Source organism: Protopterus annectens, chromosome 2.part0 (assembly GCF_019279795.1).
Source record: "Protopterus annectens isolate FY-2018-M chromosome 2.part0, PAN1.0, whole genome shotgun sequence".
Taxonomy (NCBI): Eukaryota; Metazoa; Chordata; order Ceratodontiformes; family Protopteridae; genus Protopterus; species Protopterus annectens.
Window position 1 is genome coordinate 636,931,265 of NC_056728.1, and position 20,197 is coordinate 636,951,461.

At 42.6% G+C, this 20,197-nt stretch overlaps 1 protein-coding gene across 1 annotated transcript in view; it reads left to right on the forward strand.

Moving 5' to 3' along the window:
- Positions 1-15,094, forward strand: part of NCBP1 (nuclear cap binding protein subunit 1) — a 2,903,332-nt gene extending 2,888,238 nt beyond the window's left edge. The window contains exon 25 of the mRNA XM_044060340.1: positions 14,171-15,094. Within this exon, the coding sequence (XP_043916275.1) occupies positions 14,171-14,284 (114 nt within the window). The 3' untranslated portion in view covers positions 14,285-15,094. The remainder of the gene's footprint in view (positions 1-14,170) is intronic.
- The last annotated feature ends 5,103 nt before the right edge of the window (positions 15,095-20,197 follow it).

The following is a 20,197-nucleotide window of genomic DNA, read 5'->3' on the forward strand; positions in this document are numbered from 1 at the left end:
ATTAGTAAAAAAAATGCTTACCCCCTGCGAGCAGGAAGGAAAGACCCTGTCTGCAGTTGTAATCAAGTTTTCTACTCCTCAGTACATGTTCTTCAGGAACCAGTGAGGTAGTAAGAAGATGTGGTACTGTAAATGTCAGGGACCTTTCCAGGACTTGGGGGAGATGCCTCTTCCAGGGGCAGAGGAGGTGGTTTCAATGGTAGACATCGCCCCAGGGGCAGAGTGGGTCTGCACAATCAGGGCTTTACAGATTCCTTTTTCTGACGGGCCCTATCGGTGCTCTTGAAGCACTGCTTGACTGTCCATCTCTGGATGCAGTCGGGGGGGGGGGGGTTCCTGGCACCTGGATGCCTGGACAAACGATACAAACAACAACTGGGTGCTAAGCATAATATCCGAGGCTGTTGGTATTTTTTCCCTTCCTCCTCCAGGACCACGGAGGAAATTCTCAGACGTTCCACCCAGTCAGAGGGCGTATTCAGCTCAGGAAGTGCAAGAACTGCTTCAAAAACATTAATCTAAAAGGTCCAACCAAACAAAAGGGATTCAGAACTTATGCTCACTTCTTTTTGGTACCGAAGAAAATGGGACCCAAGATGATTCTGGATCTAGCCAATCTAAATCCATTCGTAAAGAAGTCCAGGATGTTCTTCGTGTTTCACTGTTGCAGTCATCACATAAGGACTGACGTCAGGTCATCAGTGGTATAAAGTAAGGCAGCTGATGCCATTTCATCAGTCTTTCTTGCTGTGGAGCCCAAAGCAGACGCAGTTCGCACTAGTGCCAGTTGGCCGGTACCGGAGTTTTCGTTTCCGAATTGAAGTTGAAGTCTTCTAAAGCTAAGTACCCCATTGGGGTCCTTTTTTCTTGCACTAACCAATGTCAGAAAAAGTTAATTGTCTCGCCTGTGGAAAGCAAATACCACACCGAGACATCCCCTCTTACTGCGTCACTTGTCTAGGCCCAGACCACAACGTCCCCCGTTGTCGCTTCTGTGCTTTGTTCAATGCCAGAACTATCCATCGTTGGGCCATTATTATAGCCAGATATTTTCGTTTACAGTCTTCTAATTCTTATATGGCTTCGGTAAGCCATCTGACAGCAGATGATCTGAAAAATTGTAACGATAAAGACAGAGACAGACCGCACAGGTCCAAACCTACCGACGACGCTTCCATTAAGCTAGTCGTCAGCCCTCTGGTACTCAATGATGCGCTTTTGCAGCCCCTGATGCCCACTTCAGTTGATTTGCAGCCTGTTCTGGTATGCCACAAAACTTTGTCTAAAGTTCCTGCGGTCGTCTCTACCTTGGATGGATCCGGAGCTGCTGAGCAGGCACCAGCTTCCGAGGAAGTCCTTCGCACCAACGAATCTCGACACAAACCAACGTCTTCTTTCGAACACCGAGTTCCTTAGGCACAGAGTTCAAACCACACCGAAAAAAACGACTACCCAGTCTCAGGCGCCAGCTACCTTGCCTCAGTCTCAAATGTTTAAAATGGCGGAAGACCTTATCATGCTGATCAGGGGAAGCCAAGCTACCCCCTCAAAAAGGAAAAAAAGATCTGTCCCCAATAGTTTTGTCTGAACAAGAGTCAGATAAATCTGATGCATCTGACTACGAAGACATGCAACTCCTCTCCACTTATGAGGATTCTAATCCAGAGGAATCCATTCCTTCAGCCTCTCCCCCAGAGGATTTTTCCTTTGGGGAAACCCTGCATACTTTAAGGGAGCATTTCCAGTGGGAGAGTCAAGACTACCCTTAGTCTGAAAAGAGACTCAGGGAATTCCTAAATCTTCCACAACACAGACCCTTGGCCATCCCCCCCCCCAGTCTTGGATGTGGTGGATGTTTTCCTTGAATCCAACTTGACTCCTGATGCCCTACCTCCTGCTCCCAGAAAACCAGACAGGTACTACAGAGTCCCTGACTTGCACAAATATTTTTTTAAAAATCCAGCAGCTGACCCTGAGGTCATTTCTCAAGGGCCAAAAGGGGTTAAAGCAACCTCTGCTAAGAATCCCACCCCCTCAGACAGGGATTCCTGAACATTAGACAGATGGGGTAAAAAAAAGTATACACCTCAGCTACTGTTGCTATCAGGGCACTAAATTGTCAGTTCCATATGCTTAAATATCAGCAACATACCTTGGAACTCCTTAAACAAAAAATGTCTTCCTTTCCTGCTTGGCCAGAATGTAAAGATTTACAAGACTTAATGCATTCTGCAAGTCAAGTAACTAAACACACTTCGCACTGTGGTTTTGATGCCCTACAAGCTTCTTGCAGGGCAGCAGTCACTGGATCTGTCATTAGAAGACATGCATGACTTAAGGAACAACCCCTGCCCCAGACCATGTCAAATCTAAATTTTTGGATGCCCCCTTGCACAAAGATAACTTATTTGGTACTAAGGCAGAAGAGGTCTTAAAAAAGATGGAAGAAAAAGCAAAATCTATGCAAACCGTTAAAGATTTCTTACAGGTCCAGCCCCCTAGATTCAGCAGGCATATTTTCCCTCCAAGCACTAGTCCTTTCCTGCTCCACGTAAATAGGCCCAGCCTAGGCCCTGTGGAAACAGACCCCCCCCCCCCTCCAGACCGCAGCCTCAGGGAATGCAGAGATCTAAGCCTCCACTTCAAAACCAGGGAGTTCTAAGCCACCCCCTTATGGTAAAAACTCACAATGACTCGCCTCCTCCAGACCTCCCCTCTGCCCACCTTCACTTACCCGTAGGAGGAAAACTCTTCTTTCCCTCAAGCACCTGGGCCACCATTACCAAGGACCAATGGGTTCTGAACATTGTGTCTCAGGGATACAAATTCTCCTTCCACACTCTTCCCAACCCCAAAAGGGTTCCCAGATCTACCACCAAATCAGCGGGCAGAGGCTCAAAAGCAAATACATTCCTTGCTCTCTCTCAGGGCAGTAGAGCACGTTCCTGCAGAACAGATAGGCCAAGGCTTCTACTCCAGACTTTTTCTGGAGCCTAGAAAAGAGGACACCTGGCACCCCATCCTCTATCTATCCATTCTGAACACCTTTCTGGTGATCCCAGAATTCAAAATGCTCACCAACCAGCAGTTGCTACCCATGCTCTCCAGCGATGCTTGGCTAGTCACCGTGGATCTAAAAGAGGCCTACCTCCACATTCTTATCAAGGAATCATGCAGGAAATATCGCCGCTTCAGGGCAGGATCTCAACACTTTCAATTCTCTGTGCTTCCCTGTGGCTTATCTGCTGCTCCCAGAGTTTTCACAAAATGCCTGGGTCTGGCCATTGCCTTTTGCAGACAAAGAAATATTCAAATTTACCCTACTTAGACGACTGCCTTATATAGGCAGACAGCCAGGAAAAGCTGCTCAAGCACCTGGCCTTTCTAAAGACCCTACTAACCTCCCTAGGCTACACAATCAACGAAAAGAAATCAAAACAGGTGCCCACCCAAAGGATAATCTTCTTGGGAGCAAGTCTGGACACAGCATCCCAGATGGCATACCATACACCAGAGAAACAAATTTTCTTGACAGCCTACTTCTCCCAACTTGCCACTAGGCCCCAGCTTTCTGCAAGGAAAATCCTGCAAGCTCTGGGGTTCATGGCATCTTGTATACTACTCATTTCATATGCCAGACTGCATATGAGGAAACTTCAGTGGTACGTAAAGAGCCTTTGGTGTCAACACTCTCAAGACCTGACAATTCTTCTACCTGTTATTCCTTGCCTCAGAAAGGAATTTCTTTGGTGGGCAACAGCATGCTCCCACAACAAGGGACTGCCCTTCTCCCCAAACCCCACTGCCCAGACCCTCACCACAGATGCATCAGACTACGCTTGGGGTGCACACCTGGACGGTAGGTGCATACAGGGCTAAATGGAGCCCACAGCAAATCCCCCTGCACATCATTCAAAAAAAGATGATAGCTGTGCAGCACGCCTTGATAGCTTTCAAACCCCTTCTCTCTCCAGGGGTTCTCCTGATCAAAACGGACAACACCACTGTGAATGTGGTACATCAGCAAGAAGGGACTCACTCCTACCCTCTATGCAGACTGGCCATGAGCCTTTGGCTGACAGCCTCTTCTATGCAACTACACCTGTTAACACAATACCCACCAGGCTCTCTCAACTCCCTGGCAGACCAGTTAAGCAGAAACCTTCTGGACCCACACGAGTGGCAGCTCAACAGAAGTACCTTCACCCTAATAACTCAGAAATGGAGAACCCCGAAGGTCGAACTCTTTGCCTCCAACATCAACCATCAGCTTAGCAAATTCTGCACCAGGGAGCATAACTGCATGGCTTGGAAAGTGGATGCCGTGTCCTTCCCCTGGGTCCAACCTCTCGGTCTATGGCTTTCCTCTCCTACCTCTCATCCCCAGTGTACTGCTCAAAATAAGAGAGAAAAAAACAAAGACCATTCTTATAGCGCCAGACTGGCCTCGACAACACTGGTACCCCTTGCTGTGCAGCCTGTCCTCGCTGCCTCCATGGCATCTTCCTCGGATTCCAAACCTCCTAACCCAGAGGAAAGGGGAATTCATGCATCCCCAATTGCAGACACACAATTTGGCAGCTTGGCTTATTTCCTAACCCCGAACCAATTTGCCATCCTCAGTAAACAGGTTCTGGATGTTATCCATGAGGTCAGATGCCCTAGCACCAGAAAGTCTTATTCAGATAAATGGAAAAGGCTCTGCACCTGGATCCAGGCTAGGGGGGGAGGGGGGGCAATACGGCAGAGCCCTCCATCCCTCTCATCCTGGATTACTTAGCTGACCTGTACTACACAGTGGTCTCTCTTTCTCCTCTGTAAAAATTCATGCCTCTGCTATTTCTGCTCATTTTCCCACTGAACAGCTCCTTTCTCACACCCTTTGAGCAAACAGTTCCTCAGAGGGGCTAGCAACTTGAGGCCCCCCAGAAGGGCACCAGTACCAGCTTGGGACCTTAACTTTGTCTTGGAAAAGCCCACCCTGCCGCCTTCTGCAGAGCTAAAATTTCTCTCCTGGAAGACAGCATTCCTTCTGGCCATCACTTCACCAGAAGTCTCTGAGCTGCAAGCACTCATGGCTGTGGAACCCTTAATCATCTTCCATGCAGACCGGGTATCTCTCAGAACTAACCCATCCTTCATGCCCTAGGGTGATGTCAAGTGTGGCTCTCAACCAATTCATTCATTTGCTCACCTTCTTTTCTAATCCCCAGAACAAGGGGGAAAGGATTCTTCACTCTCTAGATGTGCACAAGACAGACCAGATACTATCTGGACAGGACTAAATCCTTCAGAAAGCCTGATCAGTTGCTGGTTAGCTTTGCTGCAGGGGCAGAAGGCAAAGCCATCTCCAAGCAAACCATTTCCAAATGGATAGCACACTGCATCCATTTCTGCTACAAACAGCATGGTGAGCTTCCCCCCAAGGGGGTCAAGACCCTCCACCAGAGCAGCCTCCACCTCTGCTGCTTTCCTCAGAGGAGTCCCCACCAGGGACATCCTGGAGGCTGCCAACTGGACATCTGTTCACACTTTTACCAAACATTACCACCTGCCTCTCTTCTCCAAATCCAGGGTTTGTCTCTGCAGTCTTGCAGGACATCCTAGCCAGCCCCTAGCTTCTTTGACTGCCGCCACCCATTTCTTCGGCTTTGTGAATCTACCCAAATGTGATGACTGCAACAGTGAAACATGAAGAACATAGTACAGTTGTGTACACTTACCATAAATGTAGATGTTTGAGTGTATTCACTGCTGCAGTCCTGGTTTCCCCTCCATCCCCCTTTTTTCTCTTTCTCCTTTTGTTACCATTCTTCCTTGTTGTTCTCCTTTCCTTACAAGGGACATATTGGTATTTATTTTCCACTAGTGGGGTTCTTCCACTAGAACCTGGCCTCCTACTTTGGGGGCTCCTGACAGGTTAGGGCAAGAAAAACTGATGTAATAGTGTCTGCTGCCTTACTTTATACCACTGACGACCTGACGTCAGTTCTCAAGTGACAGCAACCGACACAGAAATACTAAGTCTCTGGTATTCGGGCTGGCCGAGGGCTGCCTTGGCAGGGATAACCCAAATGTAATGACAGTAACAGTGAATACACGCCTAACATCTACATTTATGGTAAGTGTACCTAACTGTACTTTCTGAACGGTTACGGTCCAGTCCATTTTGCGTCTTCTGTGCAAGGACAATTGGATGTGCTCCATACATCTCCAGGATGGGTACTGTCCTATCAAAATACACAGGCGCTGCAGAGGTCACTTGCGCTTTTGGCTAGGAACCAATCATTACCAATTCAGAGCACTGTCCTTTGCACTCACCACAGCCCCCTGGGTATTCACCAAATGCATGGCAGTCGTTGCAGCTCACCTGAGGCTTAAAGGATTGCAGGTGTTTCCCTACCTAGATGATTGGCTTATTACTGACCCAATCCGGCATCATCTCATCCAAGCCAGGGAGTGTTTGCTTCAGATCTCGAGCTTCTTGGGAATATCCATAAACCTGACCAAATCCAAGCGGTCTCCGGTTCAGAATTTAGAGTTTATAGGAACTCAACTAAATACAATACATCAGATAGCTTTGCTTCCTACCCACTGAATCACATCATTGAGAAATCAGGTATTAGACCTACTGTCTCATCCGTCGTCTCCTGTGAAGTTGGTGTTGAAGGCTTGTGGGATCATTGTCAGCCCCCATCATTCTAGTTCTCTTAGCCAGGTTCTTCAGGTGAATGCTTCATTGGACCCTGGCAGTGCAATGGTCAATTCTTTACAAGTCTGTATCTGTTCCCATAAAACTCGCACCAATCTGCAAACATTATAGCCGATTGTGGACACAATCAGAGGACCTGTTAATGAGCGGGCCCTTCACTGTCCCCACCCCCATAACCACAGTGACCATACAAGCTTTCCATTTGGGGTGGGGAGCATTACAAGGGAAAGATGGTCTAAGGCATGTGGTCCCCCTTGGAGATGAGAGCAGTCCTCCTTTCGTTGTATGCCTTTCAGGATGATCTCCCTCTGGGGACAGTTGCTGTTCATGCAGACAACAGTTCAGTAGTCTGGTACATCAGTAAACAAGGAGGAACCTGATCCATACCCGTTATGCAGAGAGGCCATGAGGGTCTGGGAATGCGCAATCTCTTCAGACCATTTTATAGTTGCAACACATACCAGGGAAGTCCAACCTGCTGGCAGACTCAGCAGGTCCATTCTGATTCCTCATGAGTGGTCCCTCAGTCAGTAGAGAATGCAATTTTCAGCTCTTGGGGCAGCCTTGCTGCGACCTATTTGCCTCTCCCTTCAACAAGTGTAGCAAGTCCTTCACTCTGATCCCCTCTCAGGGGGAGTCACTGATGGATGCTGTAGTTCATGATTGGCCCTCCAGTCTACTTTATGCTTATTCCCCTCTCCCTTTGATTCCCAGATTTCTACAGAAAGCAAGTAGGCTGAAGTGCTTAGTCATCCTCATTGCCCCCTTCTGGCCTTGTCAGGTGTGGTTTCCCTTCCTATGGTCTCCGCTCAAATGTCTTCCATGGATTCTGGAGCCCAGTCAGGATCTCCTGTGTCATCCGTCAAATACCAGCCTCCCAGTCTCCATACTGTCAAACTCATTGCATGGTTTCTTCCAATTCCAGTGCTAGTACAACAGTCCAGGCTTGCCTCCCCAGTCCATGATATTATTCTGGCTTCCCCAGAAGTCTTCCACTAAAAAAATATACAGACACAAGTGGAAAAGATTTTAGACATAGGAGTCCAAAGAGAACATTGATCTGCTTTCAGACCCTATTTCAGCTATTCTTTTTCTCATTGCGCTTTTCAGAGAAGGGTTAGTTTTTCTATCATTAAATTGCAATTAACTGCAATATCCAATTTTCGTACAGGGAATGAGCTTCCCTCTCTGTGTGCTTCACGATTATCTAAGGCTTTTATGAAAGGAATCTTTTTTCGTACATCTCCCATACGAGATCCCTCCCCTTTGTAGGATCTGACTATAATTCTTCAAGGATTAACTCAAAAGCCCTTCGAGCCAGCAAACAGTTGCAATTTGAAATGTTTGTCTTGGAAAACAATCCTGTTGGTAGCCATTACATTGGCAACGAGAATCTCTGAATGTGTGTTGCAACTAGAAAATGGTCTGAAGAGATAGCTCATTCCCAGACCCTCATGGCCTCTCTGCATAACGGGTATGATCAGGTTTGCTGATGTACCAGACTACTCGACTGTTGTCTGTATGAACAGCAATTGTCTCCAGAGGGAGATCGTTCTGAAAGTCGTGCAACGAAGAGAGGATAGTGTCGTCATGAGCAAATCCTTCCTTATTGCTCATGGTAGCTACTAAATCTAATATCAACCACTTCATTCAATTCCCAGTGTTTTTTACCCCAATTTTTCCAACAAGAGCTAATACGCATTTAATCTTCTTCTTGATCATAGACCATTACGTTTCTGTCTTCACAGGACAAAACAGCATAGGAAATCTGACCAACTTTTTTGGCCTTTTCTCCCAACTGCCTGGGTCAGGCAGTTTGTAAAGTTACTGTAACCAGATAGATAACGAATTGTATTTCACTGATTTATTCCCAAAAAGTTTGGAATTGCTTTGTACACCTAGAGCCCATTCTACTAGGTCTGTGGCAGCTTCAGCTGCCTTTTCAGGAGCTTCAGTCAATGATATTTGTGCTGCAGCTACATGGTCAAAGACTCTAACTTTTGTGAAACACTATAAATTGGATATTATTTCTAGAAGCAGAGCTTCCTGTGGTTCGACAGTGCTGCAGTATGTCTTTCCATGAGGGTCACCCAAAAGGTCTGTAGCTGGGGACTCTGACCCATAGGTGAGGAAGAATGAAAAGGACAGCATCAGATTTAGAAGTTGTGTACTTACCAAAACTTGGCATGTGTGTTGTTCATTTTCATTCTTCCTCACCTTTCCGCCCAACCATCCCCTGACCAGTAACTTTTAGAAGGACTTCTAGATGTCATAGGGTTAGGTTCCTAGTTTGATCTTCATCAGGATTTGATTATTAGGTCTTTCTGTAGGTTGTATGAATGCCTGACAGGTAGGGCAGCAAACTTGACCTGAGGAGTTGGAGATGGACTAGGGTCTTATGGGTAAAGGGAAGAGCATGGGGCTTGGATCCTATGTCTTGCAAAAAAGTGGCTGTCAGATTTGAAGATCTGATCCTAGACCTTTAGATGAGGAAGAATGAAAATGGACAACACAGATGCTAAGTAAATACATAACTTCTAATTAGGTCTGGGTGAGCAGGTCAATCCTCCTCAACAAACCCACTGTCGTAACCCCTACTTCAGTACAGACAATGGTCTGTAAGATTCTTAGTGTTTATGAACATTGTTTCAAATCCACCTTTGCACTAAAAGATCTTGAGTGGAACCTGGTTTGCAGAATGGTGTTGGCAAAAGTAAAAGTTCTAGTAGCCTGTGGTTTTAGTCCTCTGTTGATGTGCTAAGTAACAGTGCAAATGTTCTTCGTGTTTCACTGTTGCAGTCATTACAGTTGGGTAATCTGCTGGCAGGTTGCCCTCAGTCGGCCTGAATAACAAAGTCTTGGGTCCTGCGTCGGTTGCTGTCTCCTCTTCCATGATGTCAGGTCATCAGGGGTATAAAACATGTAGCCAACGCCATTTTAATCAGTTTTTCTTGCCCCAGATGTCAGGTGCCTCCCAAATGGGGAGCAAAAATATATCAATAAACTGTAAATATATAAATGCACCTTAGAAACATGCAATTTACCTTCAGCTAAAAGCAAATACACCACAAAGGCTTTTGAGTATAGTGAAGGAAAGAAAAGGTATAGAATGGAGGATGGCGGGTGGGTAACCCGGACTGCAACAGTGAATACACTCGAACATCTGCATTTATGATAAGTGTACACAACTGTACTATGTTCTTTGTGTTTCACTGTTGCAGTCATTACATTTGGGTAGAAATTTTTTTCCAGCTGAAGGATAGAGCATCCACTTTCCATGCTTTTTTGTGATGAGTTCTTGTGCAGAATTTGTCCAACTGATAGTTTTGGGGAGAGGCAAATAGATCTATGTCTGGGCTTCCCCATTTCTGTGTTAACAAGCTGAAGATTTGTGGATCCAGTTTCCATTCGTGTGGGTCCATAAGATTTCTGCTTAGGTTGTCTTCCAGAGTATTTTGCTTTCCAGGCAGGAATTGAGCTTGAAGATGTATTTGGTAAGTCAAGGCTGTGTTCCACAAGGCCATGGCTAGTCTGCAAAGTGGGTAGGAATGAGTACCCCCTGCTTGTTTATGTTGTCCGTCTTTATCAGTAGTTGACCTGGATGAAGTAAGTTCTTGAATGCTGTCAGAGCATTCTGAACAGCTAGCATTTCTTTCTGTTTGATATGCAGATGCATTTGGTTTGGGCTCCATTTGCCCTGAATACATCTCCCTGCCAGGTGGGCCTCCCAAACATAGTCTGATGTGTCTGTAGTTAGGGTTTGGGAGGCAGGGGGTAAAGTGAATGACAGTCCCTTGTTTTGGTGACATGCCTCTGCCCACCAAAGAAACTCCTGTTGTAGCCAGGGAATGAGAGGAATCATTGTTTCCAGGCTGTGACAATGTTAACTCCATAAACTTTTTAGATACCATTGAAGTTTCCTCATATGCAGTCTCGCATATGGAATTAGTAGAATGCAGGATGCCATGAACCCCAAAACCTGCAGAATTTGTCTTGCAAACAACTGGGTTTTTGTTGCCATTTGTTTGAAGTATTTGTCAATTGCATTTGTTTGTCTGATGTGAGGTAAGCCATCTGGGCAGTTGTTATTCAAGCTTGCACCCAGGAATGTAATTATTTGAGAGAGTACCTGTTGTGATTTCTTTTTGTTTATGGTGTACCCTAGGCATGCTAGAAGCCTTTTTTTTTTACAAATGCCAGATGTTAAATAAGAGTGTCCTTGTCATCTGCCTGAATGAGACAATCGTCCAGATAAGGATAAATTTGAATGTTTCTTTGTCTGTAGAATGCAATTACTGGTGCCAGGCACTTTGTAAAGACCCTGGGCACAGTAGATAAGCCAAAGGGCAGTGTAGAGAATTGGTAATGCAGAAAACCTGCTTTGAAGCGGAGGTATCTTCTGCAAGATTCCCTTATTGGGATATCCAGGTATGCCTCTTTTAAGTCTAGAGTTACTAACCAAGCATTCTTGCCTAGCATAGGCAGTAGCTATTGTAAAGTCAGCATTTTGAATTTTGGAATGTCCAGGAACGTGTTCAGAATCGATAAGTCTAGTATTGGGCGCCATGAATTGCCTTTTCTGGGTACCAGGAAAATTCTTGAATAAAATCCTTGTCCTTTTTCCTTTTCTGGTACCGGTTGAATAGCCCCCATATCCATAAGGGACATGACTTGTTTCTGGGCCTCTGCCCACTGGTTTTGTGGCAGATCCGGCCATCTGTTTGGAATTGGCAAAGTATGGAAATAAAATCTGTACCCCTGGAATACTATGTTTAATACCGACTTGTCCTGGGTAATTAACTGCCAATTCTGAGCATGAAGTGCTAGTTTTCCCCCCAAGGGGGCTGCCAAAAGATAAGTGCTTGGAGGTGGTAGAGGGAAGTCATTGAGACTGCTTACTGTAGGGTTGTGCTTTGTTACCTCCAGATTTGGAGGTGGAGGCAACCCATTGCTTTGACCTGTATGATCCCTGTGATTGATATCTGGACCCTTTTGAGCACCTGGGTTTGCCCTGAGTGACTCTGTTGGACACAGGAAAAGACCAATTTTTAGTAGGCCACTGCCTACTGAACCTGGGTGGCTGCACTTGCAAGAAATCTTCTGCAGTTTGCATAGATTTAGCTTTGTCTTCCGTTTTCTTTAAAACTTCTTCTGCCTCATTATCAAACAAAGTATGCTGCAAAGGGGCATCCAGCAATTTAGCTTTAATATGATCAGGCAGATTTTGCTCCTTGAGCTAGGCATGCCTTCTTATCACAGATCCAGTAACGGTGGCCCTACAAAGAGGCCTCCAAAAAATCAAAACCACATTGCAAAGTATGCTTTCCAACCTGTTCTCCTGAATGCAATAAATCCTGTAGCTCTTTATTTTCCACACAATCAGAAATCAACATCATTTTCTGTTTCACTAAGCCCATAACATGCTGTTGATATTTAAGCATGTGAAACTGGCAGTTTAAAGCCTTGATTGCCAAGGTTGCAGACGTATAAACCTTCTTACCCCATCCATCCAGCGCCCTGGAATCTTTATCAGAAGGGGTAGGATTTTTGGCTGTAGAAACCTTAACACCCTTGGGACCCTGAAAAATAGTCTCAGGATCAGCAGCAGGATTTTTGAAAATAAATTTGTGGGTCAGGAACCCTGTAATTTCTGTCTGGCTTACTAGGAGCCGGAGGCAGGGAATCAGGAGCCATGCTTGATTCCGAGAACACATCATCAACAATGTCTAATACAGGAGGTATTGCCAAAGGCCTATGCTGAGGAAGAAGAAGGAAATCCCTAAGCCTCTTTTTGGATTCAGAGAAGTCCTGACTCTCCCAGTGAAAATGTTCCTTTAAAGTAGGCAAAGTCTCTCCAAGAGAATAATCTTCAGGAGGAGAAGCAGATGGGATGGACTCCTCTGCATCATAGTCCTCATAAGGTGGAATAGAAAATTCCTGATCAGAAAAGGAGTCAGAAGAAATGGAAACCTGATCTGAAGAATCATAATCAGTGCCTTGCCTAGGCCTCTTAGCATGGGGGGTTGGGAACCCCTGATCAAGGTAATTAAATCCTCAGCCATTTTATCATTTGTTTTTTAGGCATAGGGGCCTGAGCACGTGGCTCATGCGTCAGTTTTTTAGACATAGAAGTTGATTTTGACCTTGTTTTTGCTGATGGCGTCGGTTTAATATAAAAATGTTGAGACCTGAAAACACCCTCAGAAGCCGGTGCCTGCTCAGCGGTTCTGGACCCATCCAAGGGAGAGGCATCCGCGGGTTCAATACTTTGCGAATCTCATGGCATACCGGACTCCGAATGGGTCTCTGTAGAGGCCTGCGACTCAACTGAGTACCGTCGACTGGCTTAGGAGACGCTTCGTTGTCGGTTTTGGACCTCGACTGCCTGTCTCTGTCTTTTTCCTTGCATTTTTTGTGAACTCCGGTAATTGGATTGCTAACCGACAACATTTCAGGGTAGTTAAATCCTGAACCAAAATATTTAGAAGCAAAAATATACCGACGCTTAATAGTGAGTTGGTTAAATTTAGCACAAAACCGACAGCAAGGCACATTGTGATCAGGGCCTAGGCAAGGAATACAGTACAAATGAAAATCCTTATGAGGTATTTGCGTCTTACAAGTAACGCAATTAACTTTTACTGACATCGGGAAGGAGCAAGAAGAAGTTTCCCCAACAGGGTACTTCGCTTTAGATTGAAGACTTTGGTTCTGAAACTCGAAAACAAAAATTTCAGGAGTCTGCTGACCGGCACTTGCGAACTGCTTCTGCTTTGGGCACCGCAATTACCCAAATGTAATGACTGCAACAGTGAATACACTCGAACATCTACATTTATGGTAACTGTACACAACTGTACTGTCCGAGCCTTTTCTGTTGCTTGCTGCAGCTTTGGCTGCTTGCTTCAAGGATTTTTCTGGTCAGGATGTATATATACTATGACATGAGAATTGAGGGGCAGAACAGCAGTTGGGAATTAATTCCATAATTAATTCTTTAACCAGTCCCACTTTGTGCCATTACCCACTGGAGTAGACAAGGCTGTGCTCGTACAGCAGCGAATGTTGCCCTGATGCTACAGAGCGTAGAGTGGTAGCTCTCTGTCCTCAAGAGTGATATAATCAGAACCGCAACACACAGTGAGAAGCCACCTCTTTTATGTAATAGAAGGAATTAATTAAGATGCATCTACTAATCCTTTGTCAGATCACCAAGAGCAGAATCCCTTGAAAGATTATGTACCTTGATACACAGCTTAAAATTTTGTATAGTGCTGTAGATGGTGGCTGGAAGAAACAGTTCAGCAGTGAATGGCTTCCCTGATCATCCACTGCCTTTGAGCATCTAAAGTTTCATTTCGAACTGTACAGCTTATTTGTTTTGTAGAGCTTAAATATATACAGATGAAATTTGCATTATTTTGTAATAGTACTAATTTCTTTACTTTTTCTCCACAGCACCATTCCATAATTCAGCAGTACATGGTAACATTGGAAAACCTCCTTTTCACAGCAGAACTTGATCACCATATCTTGGCAATGTTCCAGCAGTTCTGTGCCCTGCAGTCATAAAAATCCCTTTCCACTTGGAGCTACTTTGAGAAGGATTTGCAAAGCTTCATATAGGAAAAGATCAACTCAGAGGGATGTTCATTTCTTGCATCAAGATTTTTTTGTTCCTGTAACCTCATTTTCATAGTACAAGAGGGATCCATTGTGGATAAACTAGACATTTTTGAGCTGAACAGTTTAACAGAAGTTTACTTGCGTGACTTGTCGTATTCCTGTTTGTGTTTTTTTTTTTTTTAATAAAATGAATTAAATTTTAAGTAATTTGCTGGATATAAAGACAATTCAATGCTGTTTCTGTCATGGTCATTTGTAGACTGTGGCAGCATGGCCGTTACATTTCTTAAAACTTTGTAGCCAACCACCATTTGCTCACCTGCTGTGAAATATACTGATAGTAAAATTCTAATCCTTGTGTATATATGTATATGTATTTAAAATGAAACATGAAATTGGACTCCCGTAAAGTGTGCTGATTCTACCATATGATGCGAAGAATGATGGTTTCACAACTAAGACTGTTAGCATGCAGTTGTGGTTGACATGTTAAGACCTCCTTCCCATTCCTGAAGCCAAGCAGGTCCACCATATTATAAGGGAAGGCTTGAAGTTCTCTTGGGAGCTGGTGTAAAACCAAAATATGGAGTAAAACTGTTTACATCTACTGTGATGTTGATGGTATAATTGTTTTACTGACAAACATAACTAAGGATTATTTTTATTATAAAAATTGTAGGATTTTTTTTTAAGTCATGGACAGTTTTACAGGAACAAAGAGGTTTAAATACACTTGCAATGTTACTTTTTTAAAAACTGATGTCTTGTGTTCATTTTAGTATAAAAGAACTGTGCATGAAGAAAGTATTACCACTTAATTGATCGGTCATTATTACTTTCAGGGAAACAGCTGTTTTTTTTTTTTTTTTCCCCTCCTCATTACTTGTGTGTTGGGGATTGCATGAAGTGCTAACAGCATGATGGAAAAAAGAGATTGTTTTAATTCAGTACCACTTTTAGTTCAGATTTCCTGTCCAGGTTTATGCCTGGTTGTCATATGCTTATAGAAGTGAGTTGCATAAACCTTTCTCTCTCTATTGTTTTGCACTTGTAAGTATTAGGATGATTTTGGGGTTTGTTTTTTGTTTGTTATTTTTAAACACCTTTATTGAATTATCTATCACTTGTGGCACAGGCAAATTTACATTTATACAAAAGTAATTAAACTGTATTAACAAGAACAAACTAAAACCACAAACCAAGAACCAAAACGACAGTATAACTCCAAGGCAAAGGAACATCAGGCAGGAGAAGAAACTGTTGAATAATAACTTTAATAAATGTGAAGTAAAATGAAACGGTAAAAACCAATAAGTCAAGCGCTTTCGCCTGGTTCATACCAGGCTTTATCAAGATATAAATGAATAAAACCAGTATCTTTATATACCCTTGTTACAAGTCACATGATTCTTGATTAATAACAAATTCAAAATTTTAAAAAGCCATTACATAGCTTGTTAACAAAAATACTATACAAATACTTTAAAAAATATATCAAAAGACCAATAAATGCTGAGGGTGCCTAACTGACATGCAAATAAATTTAACTCTAACCACCAAATAATTTGATACAACAAAAAAAATGCTTGTGTCTATAACTATAACAACATACCTGTCATAAAATATGGGAGTTGGTCCATGTAAACTATAAAATACCAAACTCCGATCAAAATACCAGGGTTGTGTATAACAAATTTCATAGTCTTGCTCTTCTCAGTCTGAGAACACTAGCAATACTAACGCTATCATTAAGTCCACTGTAACTGTATTAACAAATTAACAAACATTATACTTCACGTATATTGCTGTATATCATATCACCTAAGCAACATTACATAAATTATTCAATTCCTAACCGTTTTTTTTTAAACAAAAAGCATCTTTATTAAACCATCACTTATGACATAAGCAATCATACATTTGTATAAGTGAAAACTATACCGATACAATCCTAGTTGCAAGCATTGTACATCACAAACCATACAGATTAATTCCCGGTTGCAAACATTATACATCACTCATTTTCAGTCAAACATGACATAGCTCATTTTAGTTCATCCTTCTTTTAAACATCATTCCTCCCCTGTATGTATTGTTCCCACAATTCCCATTTTTTCTTATGTAGTTTGCTCCTACCCTTTTCTAAAGATCTCAATATCTCTGTTAGTATATTCACTACTTCTAATACAGTTGATTTAGATTTTGATTTCCGTTTTCTAGTAATTGTTTTTTTGGCAGCCACCATAATTAGACACATTTAGGCAATTTCGATTCTGTATCATAGGTCAGAAAAATCTCCCTCGTCACACCAATCCACCCACCCAGCAAAGTCTGCCAGCCCACCACACTCCCAGGAAAATATGTTCCCAAGTACCTCTTTCTTCCCCGTCACACCTCCAACATTTGCTGTCTACTTGAGGAAAAATTCTTTGGATTCTACTTGGGGTATAAAAATATCTATGTAAACATTTCCAAGCAAAAATCCTAAATCTTCTAGATTTTGTTGCATGTTTGGGAGACATACATATATCTTCCCATTGTTTCTTTGAATTGCTTATCCAGTCTCTCTTACTAATCCTTTCTAACCTCCTCTGACTGATTCTTATAGTTATGCAATATTTTATATGCTGCACTAATTATTCCTTTCTTAATGGCAGCTTCTGTTCTAGATTCTACTAAAAACTGTACCAGTGCTGGTCTTTTGTTTAGGACTCCCCATTTCTTTCTTATTGCCTGTACTCTGATATCAGTCCTTGATAGGGAAGGCAATCCAAATAAATTATTTGCCTCTTCCCATTCTGTTACCTTTCCCAGTATATGTAAGATTAAGAATCACATTATCACTGGAAGATGTGTATCCTGTGATGTTTGAGGGGCTGCTAGTGTGCAGGTGAGTTCATTTAATACCCAGTCCCCAGATTGTGCTGCTTTCTGGAAAGCATATATATCTAGTTGAGTAACTGTTAGGGGAGATTTCCTTACCCTTTGGGATCTGTGGATACAAGTTTGCACAAAAAAGGGCAGGTTAAACTAAATCTATGGTTTATCATTACAAGACCGCAAGTAAAATATGCAACTCGACAAATATCTGACTCACATGGTCAGAAATTGCACTTTTGAATGCTGAAAACAGCAAAAGTGGTGCACAACGAATTCGACATTCTGGGAATGTCGAATGTTTTCAAAGCACCCAACATTTCTGGATGTCTCCAAACACCGTCATGCAGGCCCTTGCTCCCCCACAGCCCCTGCTAATTTAATATACTAACTCCAAGATCGCACTACAAGGAGGGAAGGGGTACATGTTCCGATCCCCAGTGTAGTGCGATCTGTGCTCAGAATGACTAATTTACATGAGCAAATGCACACTAGCATTCGCTCAGCTGTGAATTCAGCAATCCAGTGTCGTCATTCTGAACTTTTGAAATTGTCCTCTTGCACATATGGCATTGCAGATGTGCACTTCAACCATATGAAGGTAAACAAAATCTGTACTACTACTACTACTCCTCTTGTTCATCTCCAGAGTAGATTCTTACTGTAGGGCCATTCTTCATCTCAGAATTCTGTGATAGTTTGTTTTCCAGAATTTTGTCTGAATTTTAGCAGGCTGTGATTTATTATCTGCCGATTCTCAGCAGTGTGGTAGCCATAATTTTTTGTTGTGGACGACTTTGCAGTAGCATTACTGGTTTTATTGGTGGTTTTTCCCTGTCCTTATTTATTTTTTTAAGCAGTTGGCTGTTTATCTGTCACTAGGTGGCTTCTGTGATATTGGCCATCTAAAATACTAACTTGTTATACAGTGTAATGTTACTGTTACTTCTTGCCATCAGTGATTTTTGCTTCAGAAGTGTGCTGCTGGACTTGCATGCTCCATTCCTAAGTAGATTGTCAATGATGGTTGCCTACTTTACAGGCAGTTTAAAAGGCTATATCATCAAAATTATTTTCTGTTGTCACTTCCGATCCCCATCCCAGTAGCTACATAGTTTCCTCTAACCATTGCCGAACGGAAAGATAATGCCACCACATCTGATAAATACAGGGCTTTATGCAGAGCAGTTTATTTTTTCCCAAAAAGAGATGAGCAGTGGCTCTCTCACAGGTCAATTTAGTATAGCCTGGTTAATAAAGAAAAATCAACATATTCACAGAATCCAGCTTCCATAATCGAGATCTATAGATGGTAATATCTGATGTGGAATATGTTTAAAGAAATATTTGAGGTCAAGAATAGAATTGTTTGTTCTTTTTTAGCTCAAAATCATTTCTTATGCATTTATTAGGAAGAAAATTAGGGTTACGTTAATCATCTCAACATTATAGGGTGTTTGCATTACTCGTTGAATGGCTGTGTGCTGATATGAAAACTTGGAATATTCTCTGCATGCGTGAAGATGATTCATATGTCACAAGTTTTCTTCCTAAAAGTGTTTATCTGATGGTAGACATCTGTTAGTGTTACATCTGTTACTATACCGTATGCCAAGCATTATGCACTTTACAAGGAATTTTGTGTTCTGTTTTACCTGTACTTGACTGTATCTGCATTTATTCATTGTCTGAGTAACTAAATGACTGTGTTGCAGTTCTGTTGAAATATGCTGCAGCAAACTGCTCCAATAGTTAAATCAGCAACAGTTGAGGTCACGTGACATAGAACCAGGAAGTATCTGGGCAGAATTACAAATACAATTTTTTTTTATCTTAAACATAGTTCAACTGAAGTAACTAAAGTAAAAACTATGATTTTTTTTAAGAGTTGGAAAGTCAATTTTATATGATAAGAGCAAAATTACAGCAAAAAAAAAAACTAAAGCAAACTTGCACATGAGCTTTAAAAGGTATTTAAACACTTCACTTTGGTTGAGGAGGAGAAAGCAGCAGTTAGAAGTTAAGTAATTTATTGTGAGCATAGGTGGGGCTTGACTTTTATTCACCATTTGCTTTCCAGAAGGGGCACAGATCCATCAAAGACTGTAGATGCTTGTGTCACTGAGCTGAACAGTAGAGCTAAATAGTGCAACTTTGGTGAGTTGTAGGATTCACTAACAAACTGTGGTATAGCAAATGATGAGATGAAAAGAATACTAAGAGAAACAAATGTGACATTTTCAACTGCTGTGCGTGTCTGCAGGTGCACGTGCAGTGCAAGTCAAACTTGGTCTATATTAGATGAACGAACGCTTAAAATGTTGAGAACGACTAGCTCGACAGCTTTTAAGTGAACGTTCATCTATATACCAACTCTAAGATCGCACTGCAGTGGAGGACTGTCATAACATTACACAGGGTGAGTGTTGAGACCGCACCACAGTGGAGGACTCTAAAAGAACGGTGAGACAGGGTGAACGTTCTGACGTCAGCCATTGACTTCTTCATGGCTGGCCAACTGTAACTTTTTGAAACACCTTGTTTCGACATTCTGGGGTTTCACTTAGATGAACGTTCGCTTAAAAGCTGTCAAGCATGTCATACTTGACATTTTAAGCATTCTTTCATCTAATAGGGAACCAGTGAAACTACAGATTATGTAAAGTAATTGAGGAAAAGGATGTTTGTAAGATAAAATATTCAAATAAAAATGAGAATATGAGAAAAATGGGTGTGTTGCAGCAGTAGTGGATATGAAAGACAACTATGTGACAATATACTCTTTAGCAGTAATGCAGGTGAGAAATGCTTCTGCAGTTAAAATTCAAGCCTTTTGTACTAGTATCTGTAAGCATAAGAGAAAACTTTGCCGTTTTTACTAAATCATTTAGAATCTGCTAGAATAAGCACATTTTGAAAATGTGTAAAAGCAGACGTGTGTTCAGAAGAATTTGCATGTTTACATAAGCCATTGATGCTGTT